The sequence below is a fragment of the Sciurus vulgaris genome (assembly GCF_902686455.1).
Source record: "Sciurus vulgaris genome assembly, chromosome: 15".
Classification (NCBI taxonomy): Eukaryota; Metazoa; Chordata; class Mammalia; order Rodentia; family Sciuridae; genus Sciurus; species Sciurus vulgaris.
In genome coordinates this window covers 89,133,318-89,157,859 of record NC_136476.1, presented here as the reverse complement: position 1 = coordinate 89,157,859, position 24,542 = coordinate 89,133,318, and the positions used below count along the sequence as shown (strand labels likewise).

General features: G+C 62.7%; 2 protein-coding genes across 3 annotated transcripts; one reads left to right on the top strand and one right to left on the bottom strand.

The window, feature by feature from the left end:
* The first annotated feature begins 677 nt into the window (after nucleotides 1-677).
* On the top strand, nucleotides 678-5,850 carry SOHLH1 (spermatogenesis and oogenesis specific basic helix-loop-helix 1). 2 transcript variants are annotated; one of them, XM_079113972.1, is made up of 8 exons: nucleotides 678-769; nucleotides 1,030-1,164; nucleotides 1,591-1,738; nucleotides 2,635-2,756; nucleotides 3,008-3,084; nucleotides 4,003-4,183; nucleotides 4,696-4,766; nucleotides 5,482-5,850. In XM_079113972.1, the coding sequence occupies exons 1-8, from the start codon at nucleotides 705-707 to the stop codon at nucleotides 5,697-5,699; spliced, it is 1,017 nt and encodes a 338-aa protein (XP_078970098.1). In that variant the 5' UTR covers nucleotides 678-704; the 3' UTR covers nucleotides 5,700-5,850. The 2 variants fall into 2 exon arrangements, with proteins under 2 accessions (XP_078970098.1, XP_078970099.1); XM_079113973.1 differs by having other exon boundaries at nucleotides 699-769; nucleotides 1,060-1,164.
* Nucleotides 5,851-17,231: 11,381 nt separating this feature from the next.
* On the bottom strand, nucleotides 17,232-23,833 carry LCN9 (lipocalin 9; the record flags this gene model as incomplete). The annotated part of the gene is made up of 7 exons (XM_079113498.1): nucleotides 17,232-17,348; nucleotides 17,399-17,484; nucleotides 21,853-21,954; nucleotides 22,144-22,254; nucleotides 22,643-22,716; nucleotides 22,936-23,072; nucleotides 23,738-23,833. 7 exons carry the CDS (start codon nucleotides 23,831-23,833, stop codon nucleotides 17,232-17,234), a joined length of 723 nt encoding a protein of 240 aa, XP_078969624.1.
* Nucleotides 23,834-24,542: the final 709 nt, after the last annotated feature.

The following is a 24,542-nucleotide window of genomic DNA, read 5'->3' as shown; positions in this document are numbered from 1 at the left end:
GCGAGACAGTTCGCAGACCAGCCTCCTGCTCCCAACTAGGCCGAGTTCCTCCAAGCCAGGGCGTGTCCCCCAACCCACCCCGGAGCACCCAAGGGCGGTTGGGACCCTCAGCAAGGTGCGCGCTGTCCTCTCCCGCGCGTCCCGCAGGGGGCTGGGAAAGATGGAGCCGCCCCACCACCTCCTGGCAACTGCCTGGGGAACTTTTCGGTCAGTGACTGCGGGCAGGGGGCGGGGCCGCGGGCAGGGGGCGGGGCCTCGGGGCGGGAGCCAGGTGTCCGGGCGTGCGGAGCACGTGGGGAGGGCGGGCGCCCGGGGGGGCGGGGCCTCGGGGCGGGAGCCAGGTGTCCCGGCGTGCGGAGCACGTGGGGAGGGCGGGCGCCGGGGGGGCGGGGCCTCGGGGCGGGAGCCAGGTGTCCGGGCGTGCGGAGCACGTGGGGAGGGCGGGCGCCGGGGGGGCGGGGCCGCGGGCAGGGGGCGGGGCCTCGGGGCGGGAGCCAGGTGTCCCGGCGTGCGGAGCACGTGGGGAGGGCGGGCGCCGGGGGGGCGGGGCCGCGGGCAGGGGGCGGGGCCTCGGGGCGGGAGCCAGGTGTCCCGGCGTGCGGAGCACGTGGGGAGGGCGGGCGCCGGGGGGGCGGGGCCGCGGGCTGAGCGTGAGCCTCTGCGCGCGGTCCGGGTGTTTCTCCCGCCTCCACGCCTTCGTTCTCATGGCGTCTCGCGGCGCCGAGCTCCGGGCTGGGGTCCCCAGAGTCCCGGGCTGTAGGGAGTGCAGGTGAGGGTGTGAGCGTGTCAGGTCCCCAGGCCTCAGCCCAGGGACTACCGTCCTACCCTGCGTGGTGCACCTGCGGCAGAGACCACCCTGGTCCTGGGTGGGGGAGGGGCCGAGCTGACCAGGGCCGTGTTCCCGGGAGACCCAGGCCTTGTCCTCCACTTTTCCCCAGCCACCCCCTATAGACACCTGTTACTACGTCTGGCCCCCTACAGTCTTTTCTGGGGTTCACAGCCTGGGGGTCCTGGCTCTCTTCTCTGTAGCGACTCTTTCTTGTCGGGGGTCCTGGCCAGCTTCCAGGACCCAGCCCAGGTACCTGGCCGGGTCAAGGACCCTGCGGTGACCCAGGGCCCTGGCTCCAGTCTTCCCAGGAACGTGCTCAGCGAGAGGGAGCGCAGGTGAGTGGCCCTCTAGTGGAGGAGCTCTCCTGGCCAGGGCACGTTTTTAAGGGGTGGGGTTGTTTGTGACTGCAACCGGGCTTCAGGCAGCCAGGGCAGGACTAACAACAGCCTCCAAGGTAAGTCCACGTGGGGGTTCTAGCGGCACCACCGTGGCCCCTTTGTGGCCTGAAGCCTAGTGCATTGCGTTTGGGATCTTTTAGACTTGGACACTGACACAGCCCTGTCCTCACCATGAGCAGTGATGGCCCTTCTGGAATGGCTGTGCTGACCCCTGGACACCCTTGGCTCACACAGCTGAAGAGTTCATTGGTGGCCTCTGCCCCAGAGGTCCCTGGGGCTTCCCTCTGGTGGTTCCAGCAGCTGCTGCCCCTTCTGGGGGAGGCTGGATGGGTTTGTGGACATTTCTCACTTTCCTGGGAGCAGGAGGCGGATCTCTATGAGCTGTGAGCGTCTGCGGGCCCTGCTGCCCCGGTTCGATGGCCGGCGGGAGGACATGGCCTCCGTCCTGGAGATGGCGGTGCAGTTCCTTCGGCTCACCCACACCCTGGTGCCTGGTTGGGAGCAGCATGCAGTGAGTTGTGGGTGTGTGGAGCTGGTCAGGCCTTTGCAGCACAGCTGGTTAAGGACTCACACGGGGGCAGTGTCCCCTCCAGCCCATGCCTCCTCCCACAGCCCATGCTGGTTGTGGTTTCTGCAGGGCACTGCTGGATTGGTCCACACTTCCTGTTGTTGCTCTTCCCCTGGGAAGGGACCAGCCTCCCAGTCCTGTTGGTTGATCCGTCGCCCCATGCTCGAGGCCAGCTTTGCAGGAATCAGGGTGTCCTCATGCTGCCCCGACTGAGCAGCACATAGATCCTTTCCCTGCGGCTTTGCCCCCAAGAGCAGTCACGGGCCTGTGAGCTGCCAGGGGCTTTGTCAGGTATCCACAGTCCCTGCTGTTTAGGGTGACGTCCACATGTGTAAGGATAAGTGACCAGATGGGGATTGGAGCGGCCCTGATGTTTGTAGGGGTGGGGTTCCCAACACCTGTGGCGAGGCTCCTGGGTGGGCACACTCAGGAAGGGTGAGACCTGGGTTGTCACCCTGTACCTGCAGCCCTGTCCTGAGTGCAGGGTGAGCTCCAGGTGAAGCTCTGGCTTGCTGGCTGCCTGTGGGACAGCTGCTCTGATCACAGCCCACTCCTCCCCAGGGTTACATGAGAGTCTCCCAGCTGATTTTCTGACTGGTGTGTTTGTTTATATAACTCTTTGGGGTGCCGGGGATCAAACACAGGGCCTTGTGTGTGCTCGGTAAGTGCTCTGCCACTGAGCCACATCCTGAGTGCCACCTCTGGTGTGTTTTGATTAAAAAAAATCAAGATGGTCTCACTGAGGTGCCCAGGCTGGCCTTGAGCCTGTGATCCTCCTGCCTCAGCCTCCCAGGAGTGCACCACCATGCCTGGCCCACATGTGTGTGTTTGAATTTCAGGTTCCTGCTCCTTCCAGGGAGACTTGGCACCGGTGGCGGGAGGAAGTTCTGCAGTTGACCCTGGCGAGCCAGATTCCGGCCAGTGGGCCAGACTGCCAGACAGAAGCATCTGGCATGATTCCGTTAGTGTCCCCTGGGGCCCACCCTGCAGGGCCTGGGGATGCCCAGGGGCAGCAGAGTCATGCATGGTCTCCAGGACTAGAAACTTGCCTAGGCCCTGATGCCTGCCAATGGCACCCTGTCACTGTCAGTTGGTTGGGATCTAGTGTTTCCGAAGGTGTCGCGCAGCAGGCTTGGGGACTGGACTGGTCTGGGGAGGGGTGCTTCGTGTGTGGCCCAGTGCTCCCCCACACCCTCTTTATACACTGTCCAGGCCGCGGGACCCCCTAAGCTGCGTGACCCTGGCTGTGGACACGAGTGAGGTGCTGAACAGGCCACCCTCCCTTCCGGGTGAGTGACCACATCCAGGGCAAGCCAGGAAACCTCCAGCTCTGAGCGGGGTGGGTGCTTTTCCTGGGTGGGGTCAGGGTTTCATGTTGTCTTTGTGCAAAACCCATGTGCTGAGGACCGGTGCTGCCGGTCTTCTCGAGTAGCCGTGTGTTCCCTGCCTGGGTCCTGACCGCTCTGCTCCCTAAAGACAGCCCTCTACCTCCTCCTCTCTGGGTCTGTCAGGGACCATGGGGTGCATGAGGGCCCTTGGCCCATCTTGACCACCAAGCTGACCCCTGCCGTGTCCAGCTCTAGCAGCCACCATTGGCTGTTCTTGGTGTCCCCTGGCTGTCCACGGTGGTTTCATGGCTAGGCTGGCCACCTCTGTGCCCCAACCTCTGCCTGTGCTGAGGGGAGCTGTCGTGGGGACAAGCCTCAGGCCTGCAGCCTCCCAGCCACCCTCCCCTGTGCTACCTTCGTTCCCTGACACCATCACGGCCAAGCTGTGTCAGGTGGCTTTGTGGTCACCCTAAGGGGCACTTGTGATGACCCCGGCCCCTATGGCACTGACCCTCTTGGCTGTTCATCACTTCACAGATGTGCGTGTTCACCATGCCTGGAAGTGGCTCTGCAGCGGGTGGTACCTTGTGACCCCACAAGTGTCCCCGCTGCCATGGGGAGGGGCCTTGCTGTGCGCAGAGCTGGGGGCACCGGGTGCAGTGTCCTGTGGTAGGCAGCAGGAGATCAGGGGAGGGGATCCCAGACCTGAGGCCTCCTGGGCCCTTGCCTCTGGGCATTCCCCTGCCTGGCCAACTGTCTGCAGCATGCTTCTGGGCTCTCTTCCATGTGTCCTTGTTGTGGGGCTGGACTCTGCTCAGAATCAAGAGGCCATGGGGGGCAGCAGGCAGGTGACCTGTTGACCATGTCCACCTTCCTCAGAGTCCTTCAGCCTGGTGCCCCAGCCCCCACGCTGGCCACCCTGCTCATCGCAACCAAGCTCCCCTGAGATAAGCCAGGAGGCTCCTGGTGCTCTGGGCCAGGCTGGGCCCCCAGCCAGAGTCCCCACGTCTCCGGGTGGGCTGGCTGAGGAGGCCGCCCTGACACCTGTGGCAGATGCCAGGTGGGTGCCCGTGGGTGCATGTGCGTGTGAGCATGCCTACCGTGCCAGCCATCACAGGTCTCCTCCAGCACACCCTGGGCCTTTCTCTGCACCTAGAAACTTCTGCTCTGGTGCCCGGCAGGTCTGCGAGGAGGGCTGGGGCAGGCAGGCCAGGGCCAGCCAGCCTGGCCATGTGGCTTTCAAATGTTTCTGAAAACACTTTTGTTTCCTAATTGTCTTTTGTTTTGGCTAATGGCAAATGAGTTTGTGTTTTGGGAGCGCACACCAGCTGGGTGTGGGAGAGAGCGAGGCTGCCACTGGAGAGGAACCAGCAGGGGTGCTGGGGACAGGCCTGGGCCTGGGCCTGGCCTGCACTCTTGGTAGCAGCAGAGGTGGCTTCTGCATGTGTCCCTCAGGGGATGGGGCCCCTTTTGGTCCCAAGTGGCTTCTTGGGACTTGGGGCCCAAGTCTTCCCTTGAGCTCCCAGAGTCTGGGTCCACCTGTGGCCTCTTGGGGGTTTTTCTTGCTTCCAGGTCTGTGTCGGGATCCAGTGTTGAGGATGGGACTTCCTTCCTGCTGACGGCCAGTCCTGACTGGTGGCTGGGTGAGTGGGGGTCACGGGTCTAGCTGCCTTTGCCCACGCCAGCCCAGGTGGCGTCTCAGCCCTTTCTGTGGAGCTGGGGCAGTGGTGCCTGGGTCCACCTGGCTGTGCACCATGCAGTTTCCAGAATGTCTCTGGGCCTCCACCTCTCCTGGCTGGTGGTCAGGGTGACAGGGTGGGAGAGTCAGAGGTAAAGCGTGTGCATGCACGTGTGACCACATGTGAGTGTGAGCACACACAGGACTGATCTGGTAGGTGTGAACACGTGTGTGAATGCCTGTGAGCATACGTGGTTAGCCATGTGACCACACGTGAGCTGGATCCAGTGGGGCGTGTGTGAGCGAGCACGCCGGGAGTCTGTGTGGACGTCTGACATGTGCAGTGAGCTGAGTGGGGTTCTGTGCCTTTCCTGGGCCCCACATCGGTCACTGAGGTCCTGGGCCAGCTGCACTGGCCACAAAGGCGTCTGGATGCATCACTGTTGGCTGTCAGTCTTCTTTAGGTCCCAGTGCTGGGATGCCCTTGTGACCTGGCTGGGGGAGTCCCCAAGCCTGGGAGCAGGGCCTCTGTCCTGGAGGCTGGGAGCGTGGGGAGGCAGGGCTTGCCCTCTTGTCTCCCAGAGGAGCAGACGGAGGTGTAGGGAGCCCCAGGTGTGCCCTGACCCTGCTTGCCTGCCCTCCCTGTCCAGCCCACCTGCTGATGTACCTTTTGCTCCCAGGGTCCCTAGAGGGAAGAGGAAGGACCGCTGCACCCTGGGCCCCAGCCAGGAGCAGCTTGGCAGAGCGGGCAGAGCCAGCTTTCCTGGGCGACCCTGAGCCTGGCTCCCAGGAGCTCCAGGATGGGCCCCTGGAGCTGTGGGGCTCCGACCTGGGCAGTTGGGGCCTGGAGCTGCGGGAGGAGGTGGACGGCATCTTCCCGGATTTCTTTGCCTGCTAGCCACTGCCGGTGGGGCAGGGCAGCCCACGTGCCTGCCCCGGGTTGGGTGCTTCGTTCTGGGCTGGGTCACAGCTGGGCTCTGCATTAAGCAAGGCTGCAGGGCTGTGCGGCTGGAGGCTGAATATTAAAAAGGGAAAGCGATTTTCCTGGAGGAAACAAAATTCCTGCCGCTTTTGTGTAATTAATCCGATTCATCAGGCAGATGCACCACCTCCATTCAGAGCGCAGGCAGCTGCCCACATAGGGAAGTCCCTAAATAACCCTGCTGGGTGGGGTGGGTGCAGCTGGGGGCCCTGCTCCCAGGGAGGCCACGCCCCTCCTCAGCATCCCTCTCCCAGCCCAGGGTGCCTAAGGGAGGGGCTGGCTGTACCCTCACTGCTGCCACAACTGCCCTTGCCACAATGGGGTTGCTGGGGACCCTGGGCAGAGGCCTCCTGCCCCCTCCCACATCTGGAGGGGCTGGGTTACTGCCAGCACTGGAGCAAGCCCAGGTCTGATCCTACCTCACCCAGGTGGTTCAGCAGGCTAGACACAGGCCCCAGATCCCTGCGACTCCTGACAACTGAGTGTGGGGGCCAGAGCAGTCTCAGCTCCCCAAGAAGGTAGAGTTCTGAGCGTAGGCTCAGCGTCCCCAGGGTCCCCACCCCCGCAGCCAGCGGAAAGTTCCATTCATTCTCTGAGTCACTGCTGACGAGGCCTGGAGCAGCCGGCTGCATGGAACGAGGTCGTCACAAACCCTGCGCTTGGGAGGATGAGCCCCTCAGCCTCGAATCCGGCCAGTCCCCAGACCTCCAGGACGAGGCCTCACTCTGGGTGCCCCCTGCACCCCTGGGCCACAGGAAGCTGTTGACTTTGGCCAAGCTGACAAGCACAGGTGGGTCTCACCTGCAGCCCCCGTGAGGGAGACCAGGGATGGAGGACTCGGCTTATTCACAGACCTGACCGATGCCTGGGGCTTGCACAGGCAGGACCCTGGCCTGCCCCCAGATTTCACTGGATGGTGAGGGACAGGCCCTATTCCAGGAGGCAGGCAGGTTTCATCTGCTTTCTGAGCCAGTGTTAAGAGTGATCCTGGGGCTGGGGTTGTGGCTCAGCAGTAGACACTCGCCTAGCACTTGTGAGGCACTGGGTTTGATCCTCAGCACCACATATAAATAAATAAAAGAAAGGTATCATGTCTGCCTACAATTTCTAAAGAAAAAAAATGATCCTGGGGTCTGTCCTTGCTTGTGGGGTCAGAGCAGTAACGATAGCACCTGCTGGGGTCAGGGAGGCCAGAGGGGCTTGGAGCTGCAGGAGCCTCCGACCTTAGAGTCCTAGATTCCCTCATTCCCAAGGGCTTGGGACTTAAGGCCCACCCCAGGCTGGCTGTGCCAGGACCCCCCTGCTAGCAGGGACAGCTGGCAGCCCAGGGGAACTGGACGTTAAGGGGTTGGGGCCTTGAGGCTGCCTCCCGCCAGGAGTGCCCAAGAAGGGCCACCTGGCCTCTCGGAGCTTGGCGGGCTCTTTTCTCCTGCACGGAGCCACGGTGTGCCTGCCCTTCGGCGGCTCTCCTGTCCCTTCCCCTCCCAAGGACTCCTGAACCAAGGACAGGGCTCGTTGGCCTGGAGCCCCCACTCAGCATGGTTTAGGAGGCCGGGAACAGCCTTCCAGGCTGTGACTGCCCCACAGCCTCCGCTCTGACAGAAGGACGGTGGCGTCTCCCACTGAGTGCCTGCCCAGGCCCCAACAGGAGTGGGCCCACCCTGCAGGGGACAGAGGAGAGGCCTGCCCTCCTCCAGGTTGCGGGAAGAAATCAGCTCAGTCCTGCTCCAGCCTGGCCACCGCCACCGTCTTCCCTCGGGACACTTCAGTGGCCACTGATCCCCAGCAGGCTCAGAGGCCAGGTGGGAGGACACCCTTCACTGTGAAGCCTCAAAAGGCTGTTTGGGGAGATTTTGCCTGCCAGTGGCCAGGTGGGAGAGCTGGGCAGGAGCCGGACAGCGTGGGAGGGGAGTCCTGCAGGTGGAATGGACCCTGCTTGTCTGCGGGGTCTTGGCAGACATGCAATTGAGGGCTGGAGGTGGGGAGGGTTGTGGGCAGGGGCGGCCCAGCTCTGCCACGTCTATGCCCACCAGCCAGGCCAGGGGCCTGGGGTCTCTGGAAGAGCCTCTTAGGGACCCATGGCATGCATGGTGGTTCTTGGGGTCCTGATTACCCTCCTGTTTGATGTGGCTGCTCAGGGTCTCTGTCCCTCCACAGAGGTTTCTCTTTGGCACCCTCCTCACCCACTACAGGTTGAATGCCTGCACACAGGCAGCCCCAGGATCCTGTGCAAATAGTGCTAGGACCTTGGGTCCTGCATGTTGGGTGCACGAAGAGTCCTGAGAGGTCTCCTAGGCTGGGAGCCACCCTGCCCCAGAATGGCCAGGTTCCTGCAGGCAGAGCCCATGCCCGGCATTGTCTCCTTCCTGCCACACTGGTTGACTCACAGGGTGTTTCCTGTCCCTAGTGCAGTGGCCCCCAGAATTCACATCTTTCTGGAATCTTAGATTATGACTTTATTTGGACACAGGGTCTTCACAGGTATCTTCAGTTGGGGATCTTGAGATGGGATCCTCCTGCATCAAGGGTGGGTCCCAGATCCAGCAACGGGTCTCCTCATAGGAGAGGGACTGGCTGGGGTGTAGCCCAGTGGTAGGTGCTGAGCACACGCTGGGTCCAGCCCCAGCACTGAGGGGGAAAAGGAAGAGGGGAATTTGGAAAGAGCCACAGGGGGAGGCCCGTGACCACAGGCAGAGGCTGGAGTGAGGCTGCCTGGGCCCGGGAACCTGGGAAGCTGGGAGCGGTCCCTCCAGAGGACCAGGCCCTGTAGACACCTTCACTCTGACCTCTGGAGTGGGGAGGGGACAGGTTTCTGTTCTGCAGGGCGCCAACCTGCATCCAGTGATGGCAGACCTGGGGACAGTCACAGCCCAGTGTCACTTTCCGGTGTTGGTTGGTTGGACCTTCCTGTTGCCACAGGTGTGAAACTAGGTGCTGCAGGTCCCCCAGGATCAATGGACAGTAAAAGGTTCATCCTTTTTCAAAGCTTTTCAAAGCAAGTCAGGGGCCCATGTCCTAACCCACTGTCCTGTGCTAAACAGGCCTGGCCCTCCCCTTTCGCGTAGTCCCTGGCTCAGCTCTCTGCTGCTCTGGGAGCGTGGTCTCTGCCGATGGGCAGGGTCTGTGGCTGCCCCGAGGTCCTGGGGCTCAATGGTCACTCTGTCCTTGCCCTCTTGTTTTTCTGAGTGTCTCCCAACACCCGCCTGCCTGAGAGGAGGTGCTTCACACAGTGGCAAGCTCTCCTTGGCACCATCACAGGCTGTGCCCTGAGGCTCAGTGGCCATCACTCACCCAGGTTGGCAGCAGCTGGCACCTCGGCACCGCCCGAGATGCCAGTGTTCCAGAACCAAGTGGCCTGTGGCAGCCATGTACCAAAGCAGACAGTTTATTAGGCCCCTGGCCTGGGCTCCGCTGGCTGGTGCCTGAGGCTGTGGAAATTGGTGTGTTCATCCTCATCCCAGGAACCCAAGGTACTTGGGCCATTAGGGGTGCTTGGTGCACCCTTAGCCACCTTCTGGGCATCCCCATTTACCTCCCACTGCCATGTGGGATCTGTGTGCCGGGGTAGAGTGGGACACTGGGCAAGTGGTGGCTGAGAAGCACTGCCCACAGTCCACTGCACCCAGGGCCCCCAGGCTGCGGCCCTGGGGCCCTCCCTCCCTCCAGGTTAGACCTTGTCCCACCCTGCTGCCCTGTGGGACAGGAGGTGCAGCTCCCTGTGCTGCCTGTGGGGTGGACCTCAGTGGCCTGTGTCTGCTGCAGTTGGAGTAGTTCAGGGGTCATGTCACCTTCCAGAACCCTCAGGCTGCCTCTGCAGAGGCCCCGGTGTGCAAGAGAGCTCTGCGCCTGCCCTCAGCCTGCAGGGTGTCCACAAGCAGGGCAGAGGAACTTCAGCTCTACCGGGGCCCCACCACAGGTACAGGACGTGGCCAGTGGGACCTGGCCTGAGCCCCCATCAGGCCTCCATCTTCATCGCTGTTTTCACTTCCGGTTGCGTTCTCGGCCCTGGCTGCCGCTGGCTGCCTTGGGGATTAGTGGAAGGGCACAGCACGGAGCACATTCTTCTAGACGCCCGTTGGAGCATCTGTGACCGTCACGTGGAGTCACCAAGACAACTGTGCTGGGTCCGTGCTGTGCCTTCTCCAGGCTGCTCCGTGTAGTAGAGAGGTCAGAGTTGTCTTCCACTGGAGGCTGCAGTTGCTGCCGGGCGTGTGTGAGTGCTGGTTACCCCTCCTCTGTTCACGACGTGGCTCTCGGCATGCTGCTGCGCCGGGCACTGGGGCGCGCGTACAGACACGGTGGAGATCTGGCTTTTGAGTCTTTGGTGTCCAGATGTGCAGAAGGGGAATAGCGGGGTGAACGGTGGTTCTGGGCTTCTGTGTGGACCTTCATTGTTAGTGCAGAGAACAACTGACCTTGGAGTGTTGATTCTGCGTCCTGAATGTGCCTGTGGTCCTGCTGATGTTGGTCCATGGTGCTTCCGTGGCAGCATGTGGGCTGCGTGCAGGCGCGGGGCTCCCTGGCACCTCTTGCCTGTCCTGGGACCATCTTCCAGCCTGTCCCTTTGCTCTCCTCGCCTCTGTTCCTTCTGGTTTTGCTGCCTTTGCATGTCCTTTGGTGACTTACAACTCCCCTCTTAGCTTGGTGTTTAGGTTGGCACTCTTCAGTCAGGGGACGTCTCTATTCTTCCCCCCAAGAGGGCCACGCTGTCCTGCATTCTGCCCCACAATGCACGTGCGTTCTGGTTCTGTTTCCTTGCAACCCTGTGACTCTGCCTTCGGTTAGCTGCTCCAGTGGTGAGGAATGATTCAGCCTCTTGGCTGTGATTTGCATCTCTGCTGGCGAAGGATGCCGAGCTTCCTGTCTGACAGGGTGATTTGAATATTTGATCTTCAGTCATGGTGTATTCATTCAGCAGGAAGAGTCAGTATGACAAGTAATGCCCATGTGTGCTCAGCTCCTGTGGAGGCCCGGACCCTCTGAGGATGTGGCAAGCCACGATTTCTCACGGGGCAGCTGGGTGTGCTGCTGGAGCAGGTGGAAGCAAGATCGTGTGCTTAGTGTGTGCTTTGTGTGTGCTTCACGTGTGCACATGTGTGCCTATGCATATAGTTTTGCACATCTTGTCAGGGCAGCTTTGGGTTCACCACAAGACTGAGTGCAGGGCGGTGCATCTGTTACAGTGACCACATGGTGTCACCTGGAGTCCAGAATCCTGACAAGGGTTCACTCTTGGTCTTGCGCCTTCCGCGGTGTTGACAAACATGCAGTCACTGTCTGCCATGGCAGTATCTCTCAGAAGCCCCCGAGGGCCACCTGTTCCTCCCTCCTCCTCCTCAGCCCCTGGCAACTGCTGTCCTTTACTGTGCCCATAGTTGGGGGCAGAGGGAGTTGGGACACCAGAGGAGCAGGTGCTGTGGACACGGACGGGGAGGGACTGGAAAATGGGGCCTCGGACGCTAGACTGGGGCACATGCCTATAATCCCGGCGACTTGGGGGGTTGAGGTAGGAGCATCATAAGTTTGAGACCGGCCTGGGCAACTTCGCAAGACCCTGTTTCAAAATATAAAACATAAAAATGGCTGAGGACGTGGCTCTGTGGCAGAGCACTCCTGGGTATTCACTGCTGAGGCCACCAGAAGCTGGAGGCCGGTGGGTCCTCCCTGGCCTAGAGCACAGCCATGTCCTGGCCTGGGTTTCCCCGGAGCAATGCCAATCTCAGACTTCTGGTCTCCCGGACTATGCAAGAGAAAGTTGTGTTGTTTGAGCCTCCAAGTCTGGGCCTCAGGAAGCCACCCCAGGTGCAGAGGCACCAGTGCCTGGCCCTCTGCTGAGCTTTGGTGTCCTCTTCCCACACCTGACGCTTCACACACCTGACACCCGTCCGCCACTTTTCCACCTTCTTGGCAAACCCCCTTACATGGTCATGGCTGTTCTTTCTCCCGGGGACATTCCTTGGCAGGAAGTCCGCTGTCTCTCACAGGAATGCAGCCGCCTAGCTTCAGTGATGCCTGATCCCCGAGGTGACCACTCTGTGACGTGGTCCGCAAGTGTCAACGTGGGGGCAAGAGTTTGTAGATGTGGTCGACCTCAGGACCCTGCGACGGGGAGGTTATCCTGGCTCACCCCGGGCCCACGCACCACTCCCAGCATCCTTAGGACAAGGAGGCAGACAGACTGGACACTGGGAGGGAGCCTGGGCACCTCCAGGCAGTGCGGCCCTGCATTCACCTTGATGTCCACCCAGGAGAACCCAGAGGAGGCCCAGGCAGCCTTCCTCCCAGCATCGTCCACCCTGGAGCACCTGCCTACACCCACTGTAGCCCTCACTGGCCTCTTGGTGCCTGCTCCCCTGCTCCAACCCAGGCTGGCCTGGGCCACTCCGGGCCCAGGTGTGTGTACCAGTGCCCAGCAGCACTGCCCCACTTCACAGGAAGCCTGTCTGCTGGGCTGTGGAGCCCTTTGAGGGTCTGGAGGAAGCAAGGGGCCTTTGGTCAGGAAATGCCCTTGGCAGAGTTCAGGGCTTCCTCCTGCAGTGCACGGCAGCAGCTCCGCAGGCTCAGGAAGGCCCACACCCACCGCTCACCCAGCCTGTGTCGCATTCCTGGGGACTCGGGTGTGAGGGGCTGTGAGGAGGGGAGAGGGCCTCAGGTGACCTCGGGTGCAGTCAGCCAAGTGGGGACAAGGCCCCAGATGCTGCAGCGTCCACCATACCTGGGCAGGTGTGCCTGAGGCCGACGCACTCAACCTGGGGATGTGTCTGAATGGCCCAGCATTTGTCCAACCTGGACCCTGGGTTGGACCCAAGTCTCTCAAGAGGCCCATGGGACCCCCCTCCCATCTAGGAAACGCTTTCCAGCCCAGGACCCTGTCCTCAGCTGCTGGCTGGGGTGAATTGGTCTGAGCTGGGTTGCAGTGCAGTCCTTGGCCCCCTGCTGGGTTCTGTCTATTGAGGCCCCTTCTGCCCGACTCTCAAGCTGGGCAGAGCCTCTCGCCCCTGCTTAGCGGTCCCAGCAGCGTTGCTGAGAGCGCCTTGAGTGAACAGGTGGGCGCTGTCCCGACGCCCCGCCCCGCCCCCGCAGGACGAAGCAGGGAGGCAGTGGGTCCTGGCTTCTTCCCGATCGCCCAGGCTGCATAGGTGCCTGAGGGCAGCCCCTCAGACCTGCTGGGGTGCCCAGGCTCCTGCCGAGATGAACCTCCCGTCCCTGCTTCTGGTTCCATCTGTTGTTTGTAGCGGGGAGGAGAGTCAGCGGTGCTCTTGGCTGGGTGTTGTCCCCACGTCCCTGGTACTTTTCTGGGCGATGTTCCCAGAGCTTAGGATGCAAATCCACCTGTCTCTGGTTTTTTCCCCTGGCCTTCGCCTGCAGTGGCTCCTCCCCACACTGCCCCGCATGCTGGGCCGGCCTCGTCTAGGGCATGGCCGTGACCAGGGCCCGTCTCAGGGTGGCATTGCACTGCTGCCTTCCATCCTGCTGATGTAATCTGCCTGGTTTTCTTCCAGCTTTTAAAACATTGTAGTAAAATACACGTAGCAGAAAAGTCACATTCTTAACCTTTGCTTCCCTTTTTTGAGACGGCGTTGCTGTGCTGCCCCGGCTGGCCCTGAACTCCTGGGTGTGGCCACCCTCCTGACTCAGCCTCCTGAGCAGCTGGCCTGCAGTGAGGCCTCTTCGCCGGCTTCCCTGGCCTTTTCAGGTGCACGGCTGTTCATGGCACGCCTGGCCACCACCACGCCCGTCTCCAGCGCCCCCCGAGTGTCCTGTCTGTGCTGTTGGCGTGGTCCCCCCCACCCTCCCGCCGCGGGTCTCCCATGGCGGTCCTGGTGCAGGAATCTGTTTGGCACCGCGAGCATGGCCCCCGCCAGGCAGGGTGGGGACAGTGCCACCCCTGGACCTGCCTTTGCTCGCTTTCTCATCCCATTTGGGTTTTCGTTTACGTTCATCTGTCGGCAAAAGACGAGGCCACGGCGTGGTCCAGAGGCCCCACGGAGCTCGCCTCTGCCAGGGGAGCCAGGCACGCCTCGCTGTGAAAGAGCGCCCCCCGAGCTGAGTGCAGGACGGGCTTCGCGGACAGGGAGGGGCAAGGCCGGGGCTGGCCTCAGTGGGCCTCGGGAGGAAGGCGGCTCCTCTGCACCTGCTGGGTGGCACTTCAGGAGGTGACCCGTTCTGCCTGGGTCTGTCCAGCTGTGGCACCTGCCAGTTTCCTCTGACACCACACTTGGGGCGACTCCACAGGACGGTTTGTCCATGGTGGAGTTTCTGGCTCATGGCAGGTGTGTGTCCAACCCCCCAGCTGTCTGTCGTCACTGGTGTGAGGCCTGGGAGGTGCGTGGCTGTCCCTGTCTTGCTGGTCGGGAGGGCAAGGTGGGGTCCGCTGCTGCCTCGGTCAGCTTTCTTCCCTGGGGCCTGTGGGCCGGCTGTGTACTTTGTTGGCTGTTCAAGCTTTTCCCTGGCGAGTTACTCGTTTGTAGCTGGGCCAGCTGCTCACTTTGGGCACTGCTGCCCCAGCCTCCCAGGTGGCCTTGAGGACAGTGGTGTGGAGGACTGTCCCCAGGGCTGGACAAAGCCCTGCTCCCTGCATGTGGTATGACCGGCTGTCTCTGGTCTCTTTTCTCCACTGTGCGGCCATCACTCTTGGGCTCCACATACAGCCATGACGCTGCAGCCCATGAGCTTGCTGGGTCGGGGCCCCCACACCAGCTCCAATCCAGTGGAGGACTGTCCCCAGGGCTGGACAAAGCCCTGCTCCCTGCATGTGCCATTCCTGTAGGTCTTCCAGGAGCATCTCAAGGTGCCGTGTGGGTACAGCCCCACTAGGAGGGGATGCCCTGAGGCTGCCCCCAGTGCCCTGTGGTACCCCGGTGCCCCTGGCGCGCCCCCTGGTACCCTCTCCACGGGGGTGTTGAGGGGTTGGGGAAGCATTCTGACCCATGCCCCAGTTCCCCCCACGAGGCCTTTGTTCACCCTGTGAAGTACGGTCTCCAGTGTCCAGCCCTTGGACCCGAGCTGGCACTGTGCCTGGGGCTCTGAGTTGGCCCCCTGGGAGGGCTGAGGTTTGGGGAGAAGCTTTGTGAAGGGGGTACAGCCTGGAGGGGTCCAGAACCCAAGGTGTCCTGGGGGAGCCTGACGCCCATGCATCCACTCACCCCTCAGTGCACAGACCCCAGTTCCTCTTGGGAGCCACGCTTGTCCCTCTTAGCTGCCCCACCTCTGGTTCCAGGAAGGACGTGATACAGGCCTGGCCACCGAGCAGCAGCGAGATGGATTCACCTCCTGGATTGGAGCTGTTGTGGGGGCCCCGACCCAGCAAGCTCATGGGCTGCAGCGTCACGGCCGTATGTGGAGCCCAAGAGTGATGGCCGCACAGTGGAGAAAAGAGACCGGAGACAGCCAGAAACAGCCCTTGAGCAAGACAACTGTGCCTGATACAGCTGCGCCTGCTGGCCGCTTACCTCAGCACCTCTCGGATGTGAGCCGATGACTTGCTCCTCTTTGTGTGTGTGTGAGATTTTCTGTGTTTCAAGCTGGAAGAGTCCTAGTAGGCACGAGTTCACATATTTGACGTGAAAAACTAGGGACTGCCTTCATCACTTGGTGAAGATTGACACCTTGGGGAGGTGCTCAGATTGGGAAGGCATTCCCCCCTCCCTGTGCTGTTTATGCAGGCAAGAAGAAATGTCCCCGCTAGTCTGACAAACTCAGAGTCACCCTGGATGAAAATCCTTTATTGAACAAGGAAGGGTCCAGGGATGGGGACCGGTAGAGCCTTATAGGCTGGCGTAGAGGGCCTGTCAGCTGACATGGGACCTGAGGCCCCCTCGTCTGCCATGGGCCCCTAGAGGAGGGAAGGACTGCAGAGAGGCCTTCTTGGTGGGCTTCCTGGAGAGTGTGAAGAGGTGGGCAGGCTAGAGTTCCCTGGGAGCCCCTGCCTGGCCTCAGCTCCCTGTCCGCAGGGGCTGGCGTCGAGGGGACCCTCCCCCGACTGGGGACAGTGCCTGGGCCCTCTCAAGGGGACGGTGTCACTCACCTGGCGCTGGTGTGGGCATCCTAGTGTCTGAGCTCCTGGCAGTGATCTGAGGGGACAGAGCAGTTTGGGTCAGCCTAGGCCCGCCTGCCCCAGCTGCCCCTGGCTATTGGGTGGCCACCGAAGGGCCGGGGAGCTAAGCAGGGAAGGGAGGCAGCAGCCGTACCCCCAGGTGCAGCTGCTGACTCTGGCTCCCCTGGAGGCTGAGGTCCTGGCAGGCGCTCGCAGACTTGTCCTGGACTCCTGCTCCCAGGGAGCTCCTGCACTGTAGGCGGGAGGAAAGGGGCCGGGCTTCCCCGGTTACGGTCGGCCGAGGCAGGGCAGGGCAAGGAACCAGGGAGCAGCCCTGTGATGGGCTCCTCAGCTGCAGGGGAGGCTGGGGTGCCATGGGAGGCCCAGGCACTGTGCTGCTGGGACCAGGGGAGGTGCCCCTCGGGTGGGCAGCTTCCATCAGCAGTGCTGAGAGGGGAGAGCTGGTCTGCCCCTGTGGGGAGGGGAGGCCCAGGAGCGAGGAGACAGTTGACCGTGAAATCTAAGACCTGAGGGCCCCTTGAGGAGGCTGCCACTCCAGATCTAGAAAAAGCAGCCTGCTGGAGGCAGAAACCCATGGGCCTACTTGCCCGGTGGGGATGGGTCCCCTGGTCCCCGCCTTGGGGAGGCCCTTCCCTGGGACACTCACCCCTCAGGTGGGCCACCAGGCTGATCTGGCCTTCGTGCTCATTGATCAGGTGGAGGATCAGGTAGTTCTGGGGCTTCACCTCCACCAGGGAGTGCCGTGTCCCCAGTCTGTGAAGAGTAGGACTCACACGGGGCACACCGGCCGCCCCTGCAGCCAAGCCCCCGGGTGGTGGGGCGGGACACAGGTCCTCCTCTGCCTGTGCCCAGGTTGCCCACCCAGGGATGCCCAGTGCGAGCCCCGCCTGCCAGCCCGGGCCAGCATCTCCGGGGCTGTGTGGGGGTGGGCACACTCACACTCCAGCTGAGCTGGTTCTCCGTGTCGGTCTTGAGGGACACGAGGGCGGCTAGCTTGCACTGGTGCGCTTCCCTGCAGGAAGGAGTCGCCACCCTGGCCTTCCCATGGCAGGACTGCACCACCCACAGTGCCCCTGCCAGCGTGGCCTCCTCAGTCCCTGGCCCTGGGACCATGCCGGCCTCCCCTACGGGCTCTGGCCTCCCTTCCAAGCTCCTGCCTCCCCTGGTAATTGGCTGCTGTGGTCAGCAGCAGCCAAGTGGTCACCCCAGGGAGGGGCAGTGACAGATAAACATGCTCCTGCACATACGTGGGGCCCAGCCTTATGGGAAGCCCTGAAGTGACCTGGTCCCGTGGGCAGCCTACAGTGACCATGGCAAGTGTCAGGGGACTGTGGCCAGGAGAGGGCAGGTCAGTCCCTCCCCTTCCAGGTGCCCTGCCCTTCACAAGAGACTCATGGCACAAGAAGATCGGCGTGCAGGTTGCCATCTCTGATGTCCAGGGTCTTGACAAAGACCCTGAAGGGCCCGCTGGGCTGGATGAGGGCTGTGTTGTGCCAGGGCCCCAAGATCTGTGGGCAGCAGGAGGCAGACAGGGGCAGACTCTGCCCTCCTTCCCCACTGCTACACCCTCATCCACGGTCAACATCGGGCCAGCCCACGTCCAGGAGCCCCCCGAGGTGCTGACCAGGCTGGTGGGACCCAGAGCTTCAGGACGACCGGGAACAGGGAGCAGAGGGTCCTCAGGCCCGAGGCAGAGTTCTTGGGGTTCTGCGGCCTAAAGAATGTCCAGGAAGGGGTGGGACGTGAAGAGCGCCCCAGGGGCTCCGTGGCGCCTCCCCTGCAGATGCTCCCTGTGACGCTGTCCTTCCAACCCGTCCTGCTCTGCCTCCTGGGAGCTCCAGGGCCCTTACCTCGTGCTCCTCCGAGGGCTCGTCCTATGCCTGGGGGCCACAGAGCAGTGCCAGGCCCGCCATCAGCAGTAGGGGCTGCATCGGTACAGTGTGATCCGTCGGGCTTGGTGACAGTTGGGGACTTACCCCAGGACTCTGTCTATATAGCTGTGGTCAGGTGCCTGGTGAGGTCACAAGGAAGGGCTCCTCCAGTAGCCCTGGGGGGCGGGGGGGTGCTAATCCTCCAGAATGCTAGCTAGCCATCGTCTATTCTCTTCTTTGTTGCTTTGGACACCCAAACTGGCCGGTCCCACGGAGCCCATTTCCAAAGTCAACAGCCAGTTGTGGGCCCGGCCAACCCCAGGGCCTGTGAGGTATCAGGGTCACCTTGGGGCACCCTGTGCATCTGCACAAGTCCTGGAACATAGGTGGACATAAGCTGTGGACGGAGGGCCCTGGCATTGGTCCTGACAGTCACTCGGAAGCCCAAGGCATCCCCAGGTGTCCCCAGCTGCCTTGGCAGAACTGGAGTCTGCCGGGTCGCCCATGTAGCCAAGGTGCAGAAGGAGGGCATCCTGGCCTCGAAACCTCGGGTGGGGCCTTATGTGGAGGCAGCTGTGGTTAGTCAGGATGGGGTCCCACAGGAGCAGGTGGCCCTGGTTAGAAGGGGCATTTGGACACGGGGGACGTTGAGGTGCAGCAGAGGTCGGATCCATGCTCCCACAGTCTGTAGCCTGCGTCTGCCTGCGGAATCTGGACCTGACCACGTGACTATCCACTCCTCCACCCACCCAGGTCGGGCGTGTGACACGGGCCTTGCCGTGTGAGGTGCCCCCAGCTGTGGACCTGCCCTTCCTGCAGTCCCAGCGCTGCCCCTTACACCTGGCTCTCACTCCTGTGACCTCGGGGCCTGTGCCCTCTGCCAAACCCTCCAGGGACAGTGCCGCAGCCTCCCCGGGGCTGGGTGGACTGCCCCCTGTGGTCCTCAGGGGAGGCCACCGTGCTGAGGCTCAAGGAGGAGCTGGGGGGGGTGCTGTCCTAGGGGCAGGGCGGGGCCCAGTCCCCATCTCCCCAAGCCCGGCCCTCCACAGCCTGCCCTGGGGTCACCTCCTGGAAGCTCTCCCTGTGGCCTTCCACTGGACGCTGCCCCTGCCCAGCTGGATGCAGGGCGCAAGTGGAGGAAGGGCGGGTGGAGACTAGGCTCAGTGTGCTGCTGACCTTCTGTGGTGCTGTGGGGCTTTCTGGGGTCATCTGAAAGGCCAGGGGAGCCCCTCAGGCCTTCCGGGATCAGCAGACAGGTCATTTGGGAGCCTCATCCTTGGCTTCCTTGGCCCCAGGATTGGACCCCCTCCAGATTTGCAGGTGAGGTGCGCTGGGGCCTGGTCCTGAGGGCAGGGCTGCCGGAGGTGCGGCTGGCATTTCCATCCCTCAGAGGCCGGTCCTGTGCTGTGGGACCAGCAGGCCTGCTCCAGCTCCAGGTGACCAGCCCAGGGCTCCTCCCAGCCCCAGCATGGACTCCTCTCCTCCCACTTCTGTCCCTTCCTCTTTCTGAGGAGGGCCTGTGGTTCCTGTGAATTCAGCTGACCAGGGACCCTCCCAGTGTGGCGTCCTGCCCTCCTAAGCCAGTGTTCTTCACCCAGGACGATGGCAAGGTAACTCTCCATCCTTTGTTCAGACACGGCTCTGTCAGGTGCTCCCTGGTTTTGAGATGTTAATCTTTAAGGACAACAGAGTGCTTTGATGGTCAGCATCTGGATTCAGAGCAGAGCCCTGATCCCTTGTCCCCACTCCTGGCTCAGAGTGGAGACCCTCCTCCTGGATTATTTAACTGGAGCATTTGTGCCGCAGACTCGGGGGGCTGAGAAGAACACAGCGATGGCCAGGGAGACCTCCACCCTGTGAACCCAAGTGCACTGGAGTGATGTGACTGTCCCCTCACCCACCGGCATGGCAGGGCCAATCCTGCTGGACACAAGCACCTGCCCAGGGTGCGGTGGCCCGGGTCCCCCAGCATCAGCCTTGTGAGCAGATACTCTGAGCTCCTGTGGCTGAGGAAACAGGCACAGAGTTCTCCAAGATCACACAGCTCGTGAGTGGCAGAGGCTTGGCTGGGAGTCCCAGAGAGAATGTGCCAGGCTGCTGTCAGGGTGGCTTAGGAAAGTTACAGGCAGCCCTGGAGCAAGGACTCCTCCCATCAGCACAAACAACCCCGGGGTGGGTGGGGTCACAGATTAAAAGCTTCCATGTGACAGACAGGTGACCTGGAGGAAGGTGGGGTGGGGCGGCCGTTGGCGCTGGGTGAGCAGAAGGGATGGACGACCAACAGAGAGCTCCAACCAGCAAGAGGAAGATGAGCAAGATGGTGGGGCGTGGGGACAGGGATGTGGGACAGTGGGCTCCTCTTGCCATGAGGTCAGGTCGGAGCAAGGCCTTGTGAAGCAGGAGGCAGGGCCTGGGGCAGGGTCTGGGGAGTCACTTGGAAGCGTCCGGTGACACCCTCAGGCCTGACATTCCCTGGCGGGATGTTTGCTTGCAGAAAAGTTGGAGCATCCCAAATGCCACCCCCCCCCCCCCAGAGGAAGGGCTGTGTGGTGTGTCAGAGGGGAGCGGGCGCTGCAGAGCAGCGGGGGGACACAGGGACGGCCTCAGGAGTGCAGCAGCCTCGGGTGCCCCGGGCACGAGCGTGTGCTGTGCATCTAGTTCTGCACCCATCGCACGTGCAGAGTGTGCGGCCCCGTGGGCAGAGCACCCACCCCCTGGTGCCCACCCGCCCCCTTCCCCCACGGTGCCGGGTGCCGCGTGTGTCCTGCTGTGGCGCTTTGCCATTGAGGGTTGGAAGTCAGACTCGCCCCAGTTTGCCCCACACAACCCTGGCACCAGGCACGTCTATGCTGCCCACGACCAAGCACCCGGTGCCGAGCGACCAAGTTCGTAAGCTGTGCACCTGTTGAGGGGCATTGGACCACGTCCCATGATTGGTGCCCTTGAATGGAGCTGCTGGGGACACTGGTGGAAGCTCCTAATGGACGGTGTCCACTCCCACCAGGGCCGACAACCATCACCTTTAATCCACGGGACCAGCTGCCGGGCGGCTGCCTCTTTATTCAGCACCATGCACGCAGTGGGGAGGACTCTGAAGGCACTCCCCCTGGGGCTGGCGCGGTGCGCAAAGGCTCAGCCACCCTCCCATTCCTCCTCTGACTGCCAGGCCCTGCAGGCCCTCGTGTCCTGGGAACCTCAAGGACTCGCAGACAGAGCTGACGTAGGGATCCCAGCTTCCCAGGTGAGACAATGGGGCAGCCTCTGGGAATGGAAGGAGGACTTGGAGGGTGCTCTTGTGGGGCCAGGGCCTGTTCCTGAGGAGGGACCTGGGGTGCTAAATGGTGTCCTCCAAGAGAGATGGCCCGTCCCAATGCCTGGGACCCAAGGCTAGGACTCATCTGGAAAGGGGCTCTGCTGAGTGGTCGAGTCGGGTCTGGAGATGAGACCAGCCTGAACCTAGCAAGTGCTGAGACGGGAGAGACACGCAGAGCAGGCCGGAGGCGAGGCTGGAGCAACGCTGCCATAGCGAGGGACACCTGGAGCCATCTGCAGCCAGAGGAGGTGGAAGGGTCCTGCGGTGCCCTGGGGAGCGTGGCCCTGCGACACCTGGACCCCGAGCTCCTGGCTGCAGAGCTGAGAGAGAGCAAATCCCACTGTTCTGCCCCCGGCAGCCAGGACACTCTGTCAGACGTCCTGCTCTGTCCAGACCCCACCATCCCACGAGCCCTGTAAGGCCCTGTCTCCTGGTGTGATCTACATGTCACCTCCCACCAGGTGCTCCGTGTTCCCTTACGTCTGCAGGAAACCCCAGCTGATGGGTGAGGGATGGGTTTGAGGGGTGGTGCTTGTGGCCGCTCTGGGCTGGGACCCTGGCCTCTGACGTAGCCCCAAGGCAACCCATCTGCTTCCTCCTGCCCCTGCCCCCCAGCTGCCCATCCTGTACCCAGGTTGAAGCTCACGCACTGGAAGGCCCGGCGGTGCTCTACCTCTTGGAGTAGCAGTGATCTGGGGGGACCACAGACCCTCAGTTGGCTTGCTGGGCCTCTTCCCAGATCCCCAGGCCCTCGGGGTCTCTGGGCCAGGTGGGCTGTACTGGAATGCTCCCTGCCCAGGATCTCCCTGGCCTGCGGCGGGACCCTACCTTGTTGGGTCAGGTCCATGATGTTTTGTGCACTCAGTTTATACTTTTTGCAGATTTTTTCAAATCTGTGCTGGAAGATGGGGCTCAGCTCCGACATCCGCCCTGAGGACAGATTTGGGACCATGTCTGGGGAGGCCTGGAGGGCTTGGGCAGTGCTGACCAGCAAAAGGGGCTTGTGCCAGCTGAGTGGGTGAGGATACTGAAGCCCCCACTCCCAGACTTGGGATTCTCGGGAGACCCCCGCCCACCCAGGGTTGGGCCTGTCCTCAGAGCAGGCCCTGCTGGGGGTACCATAGAGCGCCAGCACGCGAGTCTCGGTCCCGTTGTTGGTGTTCTGCATGTAGAAGATGACGTACATCTTGTAGTCGGTCTCCGAGACCAGCACCTTGTTCTCCCCCTGGTCTGTGTGGAGACGCCACTCAGCGCAGCCCATGCCACCCCCCACGGCCCCCAGGTCCTGGGACCTGTGCCTGGTGACTGCACATGGTGGTCCTTGACCACCAGAGGGCGGGGAGTTGGGACGCAGGGTGCTGGCCCCAGGGGTCCCTGCATGGCTGCATTGGCCTCGGTGGCAACGGGGTGCCTCGGCACCCTCTTTACACCCCTAGCCCCCGGTGGGCCTGAGCCAGCAGCTTCCCAAGAGGGGCTGGTCTGGGCCCCCCTGGGTTGGAGCCAGGCTGGGTTCTCTTGCTTTGGGGTCAGGGCGCCATGGTCCCATGAAGTCCCTGAAGTCAGCAGTCACCAGAAACTGGGCCAGGCCTGGCGGGTGGGAAGCACGGCTGGCACTCACAGGAGATGGAGTACTGCCCGTTCTGGTCCGTCTTCTGGCAGACCACGTCCACAGCCACACACTCGCCCTGCACCCTGGAGAGAGCGGCTGATGCTTGAGGGAACCCCAGCCCGTCTGTGCAGGCCGTGTCTGCCCTGAGGCACAGGCCTCACGCCCCAGCCCCGCCTGGCGCTCTGAGCTGGTCCAGGCTGGCTGCGGCCCTCCCTGAGGCACCTCTCCTCTCCCCTTGTCCCGAGGGTGGGCCCCTGGCGCAGCAGGGAGGGTTGCGCGTCCCTGTGTCCAGCAACGCTCACATGAAGTGGAAGTCGAACTTCAGACTGCCGTTTTTTAAGTGTTCGATGTTCCGAATGAAGACCCTCAGGTCCCCGTCTTCTTTAATCCGCGTCAGGTTGTCTGAGGCCATGGAAATAGAGTACCAGGGCCCTGAAATCTGGAGGGAAGGTGTGATGGGGGAGCCCGTGTGCCACGGGGCTCCTGGTGCTTAGGGCCCTTCTCCTGGGGCCAGTTACTAGGTGTCCGCTCCAACCAGGGTCCCCTCTGCCCTCCCAGGTCCCCTCTGCCCTCCCTGGTCCCCTCTGCCCTCCCAGGTCCCAGGTCCCCTCTGCCCTCTCAGGTTTCCCTCTGTCCTCCCAGGTCCCCTCTGCCCTCCCAGGGTCCCCTCTGTCCTCCCAGGTCCCCTCTGCCCTCCCAGGGTCCCCTCTGTCCTCCCAGGTCCCCTCTGCCCTCCCAGGGTCCCCTCTGTCCTCCCAGGTCCCCTCTGCCCTGCCAGGTCCCCTCTACCCTCCCAGGTCCCCTCTGCCCTCTCAGGGTCCCCTCTGCCCTCCCAGGTCCCCTCTGCCCTCTCAGGGTCCCCTCTGCCCTCCCAGGTCCCCTCTGTCCTCCCAGGTCCCCTCTGCCCTCTCAGGGTCCCCTCTGTCCTCCCAGGTCCCCTCTGTCCTCCCAGGTCCCCTCGGCCCTCCCAGGTCCTCTCTGGCCCTCTGACTGCCGTCACCACTGGGGGATCAGAAGGGCTCCCCATGGCAGGACCACGGCTGGCATAGGCCAGAGACCCCAGTTTGAGGGGAAGAGATGCCCCAGAAGGCCTGGCCGGCCCACCCTGGCCATGTTGTAGTTCCTCTGCACGACAGCTTGGGGGTCGAACCTCTGCGCCCCGGCAAGCCTCAGCCCCAGGACCAGCAAGAGCAGGGCCATCTTTTCTGGTGGGTGCCTCGGCTGTGGCCTACCCCTTATACCTGCTCCTGCTCTGTGGCTTCCAGACCTGTGGGATGACCTGGTCTCTGCCTGTCCACACACATCCTGTGCCCGTGGGAATGCCACCCAGGGCCCGGTGGCTGCTGCCCTTGACTGCTCATGACCTGATCTGAGCTGACCATGGGATATGCTTGGATCCGTGTCTGGCTGGGTCGGAAAGTGACAGAGGAAGTCAGGAGCAGGGCGTTTGGCCCGAGTCCTTGACCCAAACCAGCCTGCTGTGCTCGTGAGATTCTGCCCTCACTCAGCCTCTCCAAGGCAAGGAGGATGGTCCTCAGCACCTGGCAGAGCTCCAAAACCCCTGGAGAAGATTCCAAGTGGGGGGGGGGGGGTCCTGGAGGCCGCCAGGAGGGTGACAGACGGAGGTGGGGCCCTGGAGTGGGGTCAGGTAGAGAGCCAGCTGGGGCTTGGTGTCCGTCTGCATCTCCTTCCTGGCAGGGGACCGCGGGGGGCGGGGGTGGAGATAAGCATCTCCTGGAACCCTGCAGCGTCTGCTCGCCCCTGCCGGCATCTGTGACAGACACGCATCCATCCAGGCACAAGGCATGCTGGCCGGAGCGGGGGAGGTCCTGGTTCCCCCGCAAGATCAAAGCTGAGCCGGGCAGCACAGGACCATGTGGGTCCCAGGGTCTGTGTGAGGTGCCTGCCT